The sequence below is a fragment of the Coniophora puteana genome (assembly GCF_000271625.1).
Source record: "Coniophora puteana RWD-64-598 SS2 unplaced genomic scaffold CONPUscaffold_7, whole genome shotgun sequence".
In the NCBI taxonomy this organism is placed as follows: Eukaryota; Fungi; Basidiomycota; class Agaricomycetes; order Boletales; family Coniophoraceae; genus Coniophora; species Coniophora puteana.
The window spans coordinates 1,603,340-1,614,762 of NW_006913059.1; the positions used below are offsets into that span (position 1 = coordinate 1,603,340).

The 11,423-nt window shown below is 52.6% G+C and overlaps 4 protein-coding genes across 4 annotated transcripts; all 4 read right to left on the minus strand.

The window, feature by feature from the left end:
• Positions 1–1,423: 1,423 nt before the first annotated feature.
• CONPUDRAFT_73723 (uncharacterized protein) lies at positions 1,424–4,061 on the minus strand (the record flags this gene model as incomplete). The annotated part of the gene is made up of 4 exons (XM_007770932.1): positions 1,424–1,636; positions 1,893–3,211; positions 3,305–3,716; positions 3,774–4,061. The coding sequence occupies 4 exons, from the start codon at positions 4,059–4,061 to the stop codon at positions 1,424–1,426; spliced, it is 2,232 nt and encodes a 743-aa protein (XP_007769122.1).
• An 870-nt stretch (positions 4,062–4,931) lies between these two features.
• On the minus strand, positions 4,932–5,276 carry CONPUDRAFT_24349 (uncharacterized protein; the record flags this gene model as incomplete). The annotated part of the gene is made up of 1 exon (XM_007770767.1): positions 4,932–5,276. A coding segment is annotated over one exon (345 nt), but the record flags the coding sequence as incomplete, so codon positions are not given.
• A 365-nt stretch (positions 5,277–5,641) lies between these two features.
• Positions 5,642–7,375, minus strand: CONPUDRAFT_154659 (uncharacterized protein; the record flags this gene model as incomplete). The annotated part of the gene is made up of 1 exon (XM_007771352.1): positions 5,642–7,375. The coding sequence occupies one exon, from the start codon at positions 7,373–7,375 to the stop codon at positions 5,642–5,644; it is 1,734 nt and encodes a 577-aa protein (XP_007769542.1).
• Positions 7,376–8,171: 796 nt separating this feature from the next.
• On the minus strand, positions 8,172–10,010 carry CONPUDRAFT_57853 (MFS multidrug transporter; the record flags this gene model as incomplete). The annotated part of the gene is made up of 4 exons (XM_007770886.1): positions 8,172–8,585; positions 8,640–9,362; positions 9,416–9,730; positions 9,789–10,010. The coding sequence occupies 4 exons, from the start codon at positions 10,008–10,010 to the stop codon at positions 8,172–8,174; spliced, it is 1,674 nt and encodes a 557-aa protein (XP_007769076.1).
• Positions 10,011–11,423: the final 1,413 nt, after the last annotated feature.

Below are 11,423 nucleotides of genomic sequence, written 5' to 3' on the forward strand. Positions count from 1 at the left end.
ATTGGCTCTCGGCCTCCGTCGGCTCTCGGCCCAGGTCAGGAACCGCACAATCTGCACAGCTTTCTGTCAGGACCCGGTTCCGACCCAACATTCCCGCCCTTTATGTTAGATTCTTACACCCCCGTTTACACATAAGCCACAGTGGGTTGACTAGTACATACCGGGTCGGCTAGCTTTACATTGAGAGTCTCACAGGCAATACAGATTTTTAGCTTGTCTTGCCAGGAAAACTGAGGCCAAAGCTAAGAGTTAGGGCTTGCTAAACCTGTGGCGCTGGCGAAGAGACGCCCTGAAAAACTTGCGAGCTGGGAGCGCGCAGCGGTGTCTCGGGTCCCGTCGCTATCCGTATCTGTCGGGCCACAAATATAGAATGATGACCGACACCGATAACAAATTTATAAAGGTAAGAATGTGGTCAAGAGCGTCTTAAACTTCGATCGCCATTTGCACAGGGATGGATGAGGCGAAGAAGTAGATCAATACATGCATACACAAAGGAAGCTTCATGCCTAGCTGGTGCTCTCGGCCTGGGGCCCTTCATATTATTGTATAAGCGTCAGCACGCCAGTGTTTGCCAGGAGCTTATCAATTTGAGGAGCTGCGGGAGTTGCACAGGCTCCGGCTCGGAGGCTCCCTCACTTGGTATCTTTTACAGCACTGACAGTGGCATCAGGCTCAGTAAAGTTATTGTACCTACACAACCATACTAGGTTCGCCACAGCTCACGCTTGATCCGTACAATGAACTTGAAACCTGATACGTAATCCATCACACAAGATAATGAACCTCAACACATGATGAAACATTCCAAGCTTATATTTGATGTAGCAGAATTATTCGCAGCAGCTCATGCTGTCTGTACTCCCCGTATGGTAAGTTTGAGATTATGAGACGCTAAGTTGAACCATGACCTTACTCGATCAGATATGGGAGCTGCTTTTGGTAAAATCTAAGCACTCATTAAAACCACTGGAACGTCCTATGCTTCAATTATTCAGCCATACCGGTCGTAAGTAATTGAAAACCCTGTGGATAAGTCCCATGGACGAGGAAGTCAGTCATCACAAAAGGTGTAACGGCGTTGGCTTACTCCCTACCAATGAAATTCCCTCTTCACTCTCGTTGTCCTCAGCAACAATGTCACACCAACTTGGACCCTGGTTCAAAACCACGCGTTCTCCGCACATTTGAGCTTCGGTCTTGTCGGTACTTATATACAATGCATGTCCGATGCATGTCACGCGAAACCACTTTGAACTTACGGCTGTGAAGGCAATTAGAAGGCATAGTATGTCACGGGCTTTGTTGGTAGCCCATTCATTGTTTCCGTGGTATAGTATCACTCCAAGACATACACAGTATATATACGCTATCCATTTTCTCTAATCAAAGTATCTAATGTCCGTTCTAACAAGGGTTATAGTTATACGCTTTTCGCCGTGAAGATGTAGTATCGTGACTTGGTTGTCACGAACGTCCAACTGGAGGCTTCGGTAATCAAGGGAAGCAGGTCTATAACGCGAAGGAAGCCAGCAAATTCTCCGTGTCCCCTTCCTAAGCCAGCCGTCTTTGTCGAGGGAGATGTCTGTCCAGGAGAGGACGTCGGGATATACACTTGGATCGCTGCTTTTGTCAACTGTGTAGACATACTGTAGGTCAGGCTGCCCTGCAGTGCTTGTGGCGCTAGTGGCGGACATGCGCAAATTCATGGTGTAGTCGCCACCTTCAGTCCTACAGTATATCCGTCTGAAGTTTGGAGAGTGCGCTAAATACCATGGCCATTCGAAATTAGGGCGGGGAAAGGATGCAAACGTAACGGTCGTCGACGTCGATCTCTCCCAATGACGAAGATTGATGGTTGACTTATCAGCATTATTACTCCATAGGCGTACAATCTCCCGAGTTACGGATGCGACTACGCAGAACGCAGGATAGTCGACATCTGCATCAGGAAGGAATGGCGTCTCGACCAGCTCGAGTGCGTTACCTGCCAGAGCGTACATGGCAATCCTCTTTTGACCATTCAATACAACTTGAAGGGCGAAGACGTCCTCGTCCTCGGAAAAGACAACCTCTAGGACGCTCCAGGACGGCGTGAAGGCCGAAGCAATGTGTCGTCCATATTGGGGGTTCCAGAGCTGTACGCTGGGGCTTTCGAAGGAGTCTGCAATCAAGAAGTGCTTAGATCTTGGCGAAAAGAAAACTCTAGGTTGGCCTATCGCGCTCTGTGCCTTTCTCAAGAAAATCTCGCAGAGCAATCTCTCTGGTGAGGATGCCGCATCGTATACAAGGTAATTGGTCGTTGTCTTTGATTGATAGGCCCGATACCCAGTGTCCTTTGAGACGCAGACTAAGATGTACGCTTCATCAAGATATGTCTTGATATTGGCAGGCGATGAGGTATGCGGAAATGACTGTAGGGAGGCTTGGGCGAGATCAATGATCCAGATTTGTTCGTTTCTCTTGATAGCCCCGAAGCATTCCTCGTTTGTAGTCATCCAGCCACTGGTCGTCCTGTCCTTGCCGCAGATTCCGAGGATTCGATCGCCGAGTTTTATTCCCGCGAGAACGTCAAACTGAACGATGGCATTCGGGTGGGCGTCCACAAGTGTGAGCTTTTCCAGTCCAGGAAATCCTTCTGGCTTGACGTCTGCTCGTCCATGGAACGTATATTGCACAGGAGATTCGCGTGCTACAAGAGGGCCTGCTCGAAGCAGCTGGTAGTGTTCTCCATGAGATTCAAGGCGCCGTGTGGTTGGTATGGAGGATGTCCTTGGGACGACTAGTGCCTCTGTCCCATCCGCTTCAGTGAAAAATAGTCGAGAGACCAGTGGGCCGTGTTCTCGCCAGGAAACATGGATTACCGAATCGTCCGAGGGATCAAAGAAGCACCACGAAGCAGACAGGTTTTCGTCGCAGCAGCCTGTTCTTCCAATCAAGTTTCCGGTGCTGGTGTCAAAAAGCAGGGTACATCCAAGGACATGTGTCATGAGACGATCGTCTGAGTGAGAAAATGAAGCCGTCAAATCCAGGATTGACTGATCAATATTGATGGAGGGGAGATAAATATGTGATAGCTGTTGGCATGTTTTGACGTCGTAGATTCGGATGATGGGATGGAAGTGTTGAATGGTTCTTCTGGTCCATAGACAGGCAATCTTGCTTCCGCTGTGGGAGAATGCCAAAGGTCCGCGCAGAGCTTCTGATTCCGCTGGAAAACCGCAAAGCGAAGCAAGTGTACCATCCGAAGGCTGCCACAGAAAGCACCTAGGAACGTCACGTTCGTGAAACGCCACGTGCGAACCGTTGTAGAGAAATTTGGTGGACCATCGACTACTCGGATTGATATTGTGATGCAACGCTCTGAGAAGTCCTGTCGCAGTCGCCCATACACATATCACATTCTGAGAGATAGCAGCGACCTGTGAACCATCGGGGGATAGCGCCAGCTTGAAATCATTCGTCTTCATGTCTATAACTCGCGTGAACAGGCCCCATTGCTCGTCCAAACCTTCCTTAATCCTAAGAGAGGACGTTTCGATCAATAAATGCTGGTAAGTGAGGCGCAGCGCGGATTTTGCTGGGCTGCACGGTAGCGCCGACTCGTAGACGTGTAGCGCAGAAGTGCTGATTGGGTCGAAGAAGTCTAGTGTCAGTCTCCAAGCATCGTAGAGGAGATCAATGGCTACACGGGCAACCAGACGTGTTGGCCAACCCTGACCAATTATCGACGTCAGTCCTTAAACGACGTGGACATAACAACGCAGTCTTACCAGTACTAGTTTCCTGGCTGTCCTAAATATTTGTAGGCCAGTGGCTAGTTCGCCAAAGATCGCGTATGCTTCGATTGCGAATGTCAGTCGTGACTGGAGGAAATCTAGGAAAAGTCCTTGTATCTCATCGTCCGGCGGGAGCTGTTGAAGATGGTACAACCAGTGTCGGCAGGCGTACCGAAGTGCCAGGGGAATACGACCACGTTTGAGACCAAAATCAGGTGTTCCAGAGTGCGGCAACGACGCATCTAGAAGTCCACATATGTTGTGTTTGAGCAATCGTGCCATTATACGAAAGCAATGAACAGTCAAGCGACGATGTATTTTTAGGACAAAGCCATGTGGTTCGCGTTTCAGCAAGAAGTCCCGGAGCGAGCTGTGAAATATCTGTACGCTATCAGGTGAGCTGGAGGAAGGAATGGAGACCAAAGCTGAGAATGGAAGGAGGTATGAGCGGATATCAACACCAAGAAGTAGATGCAGGTCAGGGAACGAAAGCGGCTCAGAGAGAATGGGGACGAGGGAGATGTATTGCAGGCTCGCAGCGTGTGCAAACGCATCCATGTCTGCTTCTTCAATAATGGAGGTATATAGTTGATCGATGTTTCCCCAAACGTTGACCAGCCTCCCGCGAAGCATACCACATACGAGTGGAAGTCGGTCCTGAGCCTGTTCTTGGTTGACCAATCTAACGATAGTTGCTGCGAAGATGAATCGACCATCAGCTCGTTCAGACAACAACAAAAGGTCATCAGGAGAGGGCCAAGGCTGGGGCGCAAATACGGATAAGCCATGTACATCGTAGATGTGTGCGAATTCGTGCTGAAAGAAAAGCGTGATGTCGTTCCTGGAGTCGTAGTCTTCAACCTGGACAGTCTCCACGACGTGTGCGAGATCAGAACTGCGAATCGCGGAATAAATGTGAGGCGAGGTTCTACTGGTGATTAAGATGTTGCAGATGGGCAGACTGGAGTCCTCAACAAGGCGAGCGAGCAAGGAAACAAAAGGGCCGATCTGATGGGTCAGGCTACCGACGCCCTCTTCGAGGGCGTCCATGATGATGGAGATGCCATGCTTGTTCTTCCAGAGAAGCGCCAGCTGCTTCAGCGTGCGAATGATGAGCCTTTCTAGCTGTTCGTGGCGAGACTTTTCCGGCGAGAGGAGTGATGGGTCATTTGAGATGGCTTGAACGATGATATCCTGTGCGCGAGGATGGTGAAGCCCAAGTTGGTAAGCAAGGCTGACAAAGACGTGATCGAGATTGCTGCGTTTTGCATGCTTCCGTGAGAAGAAAAACGTGGCTGCGAGCCTGCCCTGTCTGTCTAGTTTCTCTGCAAGAGTGTGGGCTATCGTTGATTTGCCGCACCCGGACTCGCCTGTGACCCAAAGGAGCTTTCGATTGCGATCATTGAGGTGTGCTTGAAGAGACTGGAGGAGCTCGACTCGGGTGCCTTGTAGGCAAACAGAGTGAGGCTGACGTTCGTTGGAGTTGTAGACAGCACCGTGTGCACATTCTTGAGAGAGCTTCTCCCATAATCCTACCTAGACTGAGATCGATGTTAAGGTGTAAATAGTAGACAATACGTACTCTGCTTCTCCGCGTTCATGGAAGTCCGCTGTCAACGTGTCCGCGAGAAAACACGAGCCTGTGTTACCATCATCCCGAAAAAAGACACAGGATGTTTCGGTGCCTAACAGAGACCATCACCGAGTGATGGCTTTCGGTATTATGATTCCGCGACATCAAACATCGTGCATAAGACACTCTGAGCTGCTATGGTGATTTTCTTATTATTTTCTTGGATACTTGTATTGTAGCAGGAGTCGACCAGAAACACTCACAAAACTCACAGAAGAAAGACACATACTCATCGATATTCATCACCTAGCCCCGACGCTTGATCAGGCTCAAGTTCGACCACCACATGACAATGCGAGCCCAACTCATCTCGCGCTGCCAGAATATCCCCAACTTCTTTGAAGAAGGTGGTAATAGTAAAACCAGCGTCGTTGAGCTCATCATCGGCCGGCCACCGTATGTGCAAGTCAGTCAGATTAGGCAGCAGACAAGATGATACGACTCCCGAAACGCGAGGCGCCAGCTCGCCGACGATAGCTCTGAGACTCGCAGGGTCCACATCGATAGCCAGTCGTCGTACGCCCGGGAGAGCGGCGAGCAGTTCACTCCAGGAGTAGTTCGTGTCCCAAATGACAAGGTTTATCCTCAGCGTGTCGATCGCAGTCAGCGTGCTGGTTCCGACGAGGGAGGTGAAGGTTGCACTGAGATGATCGTGCTCGCCATGGCAGTCCAAAGAGAACCGACTGTGCAGGTGCAAGTCATTTTTGGGGGCTTCCACGTCGTATCTGGACCAGAGCGGATATTCATCCGAAGAATCTTCACCTGTGTCGCCAGTGTCGAAGCTGCCGTAAACCTTGAATCCAAGGTAGTGCGCCCTCCATGCGACCTCGACATACTGGTAATCGTCCAAACTCTCCCAATCAATATCCGGCTCATCAACGTCGACGTCCAGAGTCAGGCCCTGTTCACCATGATGCGCCCGAGTTACATGCTCCCAGATCGACAGCGGCAGTAGGGCGCAGTCCGCCGGGTGCTCCGCCTCTGGCGCCCACGTCCATATCCTGATCTGCGTCCTAGCAGAGCAGCCGAGTCCGATGTACCGCACCAAGCACGCATAGTCCAGAAAATGACCCTCAAGAACCAGAGACCTGAGCTTCTCGAGTCTAACCAGAGTAATCCCGGGCACGTCGTCCGCCGTGGTATCGTGATCATAGAACGGAAGAAGCTCATCCCCTTCGCGCGGCAAGACATCGCTGATATACAGCTCCTCCAGATCCGGCGTCCTCCCAAGCGCCAACAGCACGTCCAACGCAGCAGGACACGCGTTATCCGCCGGATCACTAACAAGATTCCCGAGCCTCAGCTGCCTCAGCTGCCCGCCCACAATCGGCGTCGTCGCCCACACCAGCGAGAGATTCAGATTGAGCGCGAGCCGGCGCAGCGCCGGCGCGCGCCCCGCGAGGAACGTGTTCGGTATCACACAGTCGGAGTCGAACGCGCTGCAGGGGCGGAGCGCGAGCGTGAGCGCCTCGAGCGCGGGCATGGGTTCTCCGAGAAGGGGCTCGGGTCCGGGCCCGAAGAGGTCCGCCCAGAGCGTGTCGCCGAAGACCATGTCGATGCTGCGCACGCGGTGCGCCTCGTCGCGGAGGAGGCGCTTAAGAGCCTCCATGAAGACTACGAAGCTGAGCGTTCTGTGGTGCGGAGGGGGAGCGTGTGTGGCGTCGATGATCAGCTCGAGCTTCAGAGGCTGAGAGCGTATGATGAAGTTTCGAGCCCCCATCCAGGTGGTGCGGTTGTTGTACGTGAGCGAGATCGTTGTCCAGAGCTCCGAGAGGTCGAGTGCTATGTCGCGCAGATGCCTGCAGATGCGAACGACGCTACCAAGGTTGTGCACCTCACCTTTGCAACACACGTACACAATGATAAGTCGCAGGAGCTCATGAGGGAGGGCGAGAAGAGGTGCTGATCGGCATCGATGAACATCACGAGGTACGATGCCGTCTCTGGAAAATCTTGGAGGCATAACTAGACGGGAGACATACCTACATAGAAATTCAGCGCTAATAAAGTTATAGAGAATTAGTACACAACTCACACGAAACCTTCTCAGTGACGCAAGTGACAGAGACAACAACTTCAAGAGCGGCGCCAACAATGTCATTTTTATAAGCATGCCCCAGGACCAAGCAGAAATCACGAGACTATACAATTGACCAAGCAAACCTATATGCGCTTATTCCATACATCGCACAGCTTGGACTTGAAAGGTACATGCACTAACGGACCCTGCGACTCAGGCGAAGTCATCGTTTGCCAGGGCGCTAGTACCGCCCGTCGCGGCGAAGAGGAAGGCAAAGGCGGTGTGTTTGCATACCAGTACAAGAGCGCTAAGGATCCTAAGCAAAGATAGACCAAACCTCAGGGACGTTGTGACGATGATTGTTGCTGGATGCGTGTCGAGGGTTATCAGAGGGAGAGCTGACACAAGAGCAGGTTCCGTTTAAAATCCTGTTTAGGAAATTACCCCTATTGTCTCGGAGGCACATTTTTGTCGCGGCCGGAAGTTCAATCACTTGTTACTCTGATTCAAACGGATTCAATGGTCATAAATGCTATAAGCATAATGTATCAGATTACAACAAATGTAATAATTTACTAGGATATGTCAATGATGCGAATCCATCCCGGACTGAGAAACAAGTGGTTACTGCTACAATTAACGATCGCTCTTGCAAAATCATCTCGTGGTCGTGAAAGAAGGTAGCCACTCAAGCACGGAGAAAACAAGGAAAGAAAACAATCACAACAGCGGGGGGATATTAAGCATTCTCCACATGCTCCACACTCTCCTTTCTCGACCGCGCCCTCGACGGGCTCCTGAGGCTTGTACCCCGCACCTCTGAGTGGCGTGTCGACACGCGCACAATGCTCTCCGTCCGGCGTAGCTCATTCTCCTTCGCCGCGTCCGCGAGCGAGCACGCGAACGGCGAGCGCTTGCGGAACCACTCGCCCTTGAAGTAGAAGATGTACACGGGGATCGTGATAAGGAACGCGATGCAGCCCAGGATCGTGCACGCGTAGTTGACGTGGTGATCCGGCCCGATGTTCGTGAAGAACGGCGTCGCGGGGATCGTGAGTACACCGGCGAGGAAGTCGCGCGAGAAGCCGTTGCCGCCCGTGGCGGAGGCGGAGTAGGCGCCGTACGCGCAGATCATGTAATCGATCGTGGCCATCTGAATCGGCAGAGTCAGCATCGAGAAGTGTATGGGAGCAGAGGGGAGACGTACGTAGATGGAGTAGTTAGCGATACCGATGACAGCGGCGAAGATCATGCTCGCGATCCAGTGTACGTTCGGAAGCGTCGTCCACGCGAACCCGAACAGGCCGATCCAGAGGCACGGCGCGGTGAAGAGGAGCCACCACAACCGCGACTCGTACTGAATACGCTCGTTGTGCGGATGCAGCTCACGATCGCGCTTATTTCTGTTGAAGAACGGCATGAACGAGAACCAAGCAATAAAGTACCCGATCAAGATCGGCGCGAATGCCATGTTGGTAGCGATCGTCCCAAACCCATAGATGTTCTTGTACACCAGGGCGAACGACTGGAGGAACATGAAGATGAGAGCGTCCGAGAACCCGCTGAGGAGCGAGAGGAAGAGGACGATCGGCTCGGTGAGGAACATGTGGAACGGACGGATCCAGATGATGCCGATCTCTTTGGCGGAGAAGCGCTCTCTGACAGGTGTAACTTCATTCGGGCCGTACACGTTCGGCTCGCCGTTCTTGCGACGGCGCTTCGCCTCACGGTCGACGAGAATCGACGAGCGTGTCTCTGGAACAAGGAGCAGGTGGCAAACCTGCGTGAAGAGACCGAAAATAAGCTGCACCCAGAAGTTCCACTTGTATCCCAGGTATGCCTCTGTGAATGCGCCGATGATAGGTCCAAAGATGGAGCCGCCGACGGAGGAAAGAACGATGTATGCGACGGCGTATTGCTGATCGTTTGGCTGAATGCGGCGTTAGCGCTGGATACTCTCGGGTGTGTCCAGGTAGTGCTCACCTCAAACATATCAGCAACCATACCGAGGGTAACAGAACCGCCAGCGGAACTGAGACCGCCGAGGGCACGGGCTACCAGCAAGCCACCGAACGTCGGCGACAAAGCAGCGGGTATCTGCCAGAGATTGACGAGGAATAGCGAGAGCTGCAAGATAGGCTTCCTTCCAAGCTCTTCACTCCACGGGGCCCAGAGCTCACACCCGAAGGCGTAGAAGACGAGGAAAATCATAGCACCGCACCGTGCGGCCTGCGCGCTAACACCGAACTTCTCCTGGATGTTATCGAGGTTGTTCGAGTATAGAGAGGAGTTGAAGTTCTATAATGGACCAGCAGTGAGAAGGTGATAGTGATGTTTGAAAATAAGAAAAACGCACCATCGACACTTGGACGATGAAGATGACAGTGAGAATAGTCCACTTCTTCCACCACCCAAAGTTGTAGCCCAACGCATCGTAGCAATCGTCTTCGGTGAGGACAACCTTGCCCTCTCTGCGGGCCCTCTCAATGGCGTGGACCTTCTCGTCCTCGCCAGCTTCGCGGAGGGCTTCTCGTTTGGGCGAGGTGGTTGACGAGATCGACTCGCGATGCTCGATCATGGTGACGGAGCCATTCTTCTCCTTGAGGTTGTTCATGGTGGCCGAGGTATACTCAGGCTGGATGGGAGGATGTGATAACGTTGGCCAGCCAGCAAAAATTGTGGGTAGGTAGTCGGTAGCAGTTGTTGGCGACGCGTCAAGTCGCGCTTGTGGCGGAAGGTGAAGAATGGAAAAAGTGCTTGAGTGCCAAGGGGAGAAGGAAGAGGTTAGTAGGAAAGCCAAGCGAGGGAGAGGGATTAAAAAGCACCTGGCGGAAAGGGGAGTTAAAGGCGAGGGGGAGATCGAGTAGATGACGTACTCGGGATGGGCGAGGGGCTTGTTATACCGTTCCTCCTCGGAGCGTTATGTCAGCGATGGTGGAGTTCCCCAGGTGCCCCCGCAATGGGGCAGGGCCTTTCCATCCGGCAGACCCGGTCGATGGAAGAAGCAAACCATGTTCGCTGTGGGGCGTAGCGTGATGCGATGCCGTTTCACGAGGAGAAACTTGGAGCCAACCTAGAAGCTTCCGCACCGTCATCCGACCGCCGGCTCCCGCTTTTTCTCACGCTCCCCTTTTGTCTTCACAGAGGGGCCATTAGACGTTCTCGCTACCTTTCTCCTTGCCTCACTTGTATCATCCATTGTTTCAGACTGATAGACGAACAAGCAAGGAGCTTCCAGGCCGTATCTCATCCAAGTGGCTAGGCTTTGCCTGACGTTCCATTTCTTCAAATGTTCCAGCTGCCGGTGGATAAATTGTTTCCCGCGTCGGCGACACGGAGGATCCCGTCTAAGCCGAGCAGCCGAGCACTGTCCGCGCTACCGTCGGTCGACGGTCGGGCGATTCCACCACCGACAGAGATCAGCGTAACCCCGTTTATGTTTCTCCACTTGGTCGTCAGAGGCGTCCTGCTGACAATGCTCGTCAAACGCTGCACTCAGCTGCATGCGCTGCATGGGAAGAACAGTGGCGCTTTGCTTGACGGGCTCTCACCGTCCTTCGCCCTCTGCCGCAGTCATGAGGTCATCGGGCCGTACAGCTTGTGAAATGCAAACACCCTGCATGCCACTCCACGTACATGCATCGCCGACACCGATCTCCACGGGGCGGAAGTCTCGGACAAACATTCACTATCTCTAGGAAGTTTTCTCAAACATTCTCAAGGCGCAGTGAGACCGTTTTCCTTCAAATATTGTGAATCGAGACACCAGAAGTCGAGACAGCCCAACAAAAACGGTGCCGAGCTGCCTCTCTGAAGCAGCGGGCATCCTGAAGGCGTCTTCAATGGGCGCCGTCGTGATGGAATTGCAGTGAGCCGCTCCACTCATCTGAACGTTGGGTCTCGCAGAATCGGTGCAATACCGCCTAAACCAAAGGAGTCGCGCGCAATAACGTACAGCGGATGCCACTGCGACTTCACGCTTCTAATTTTA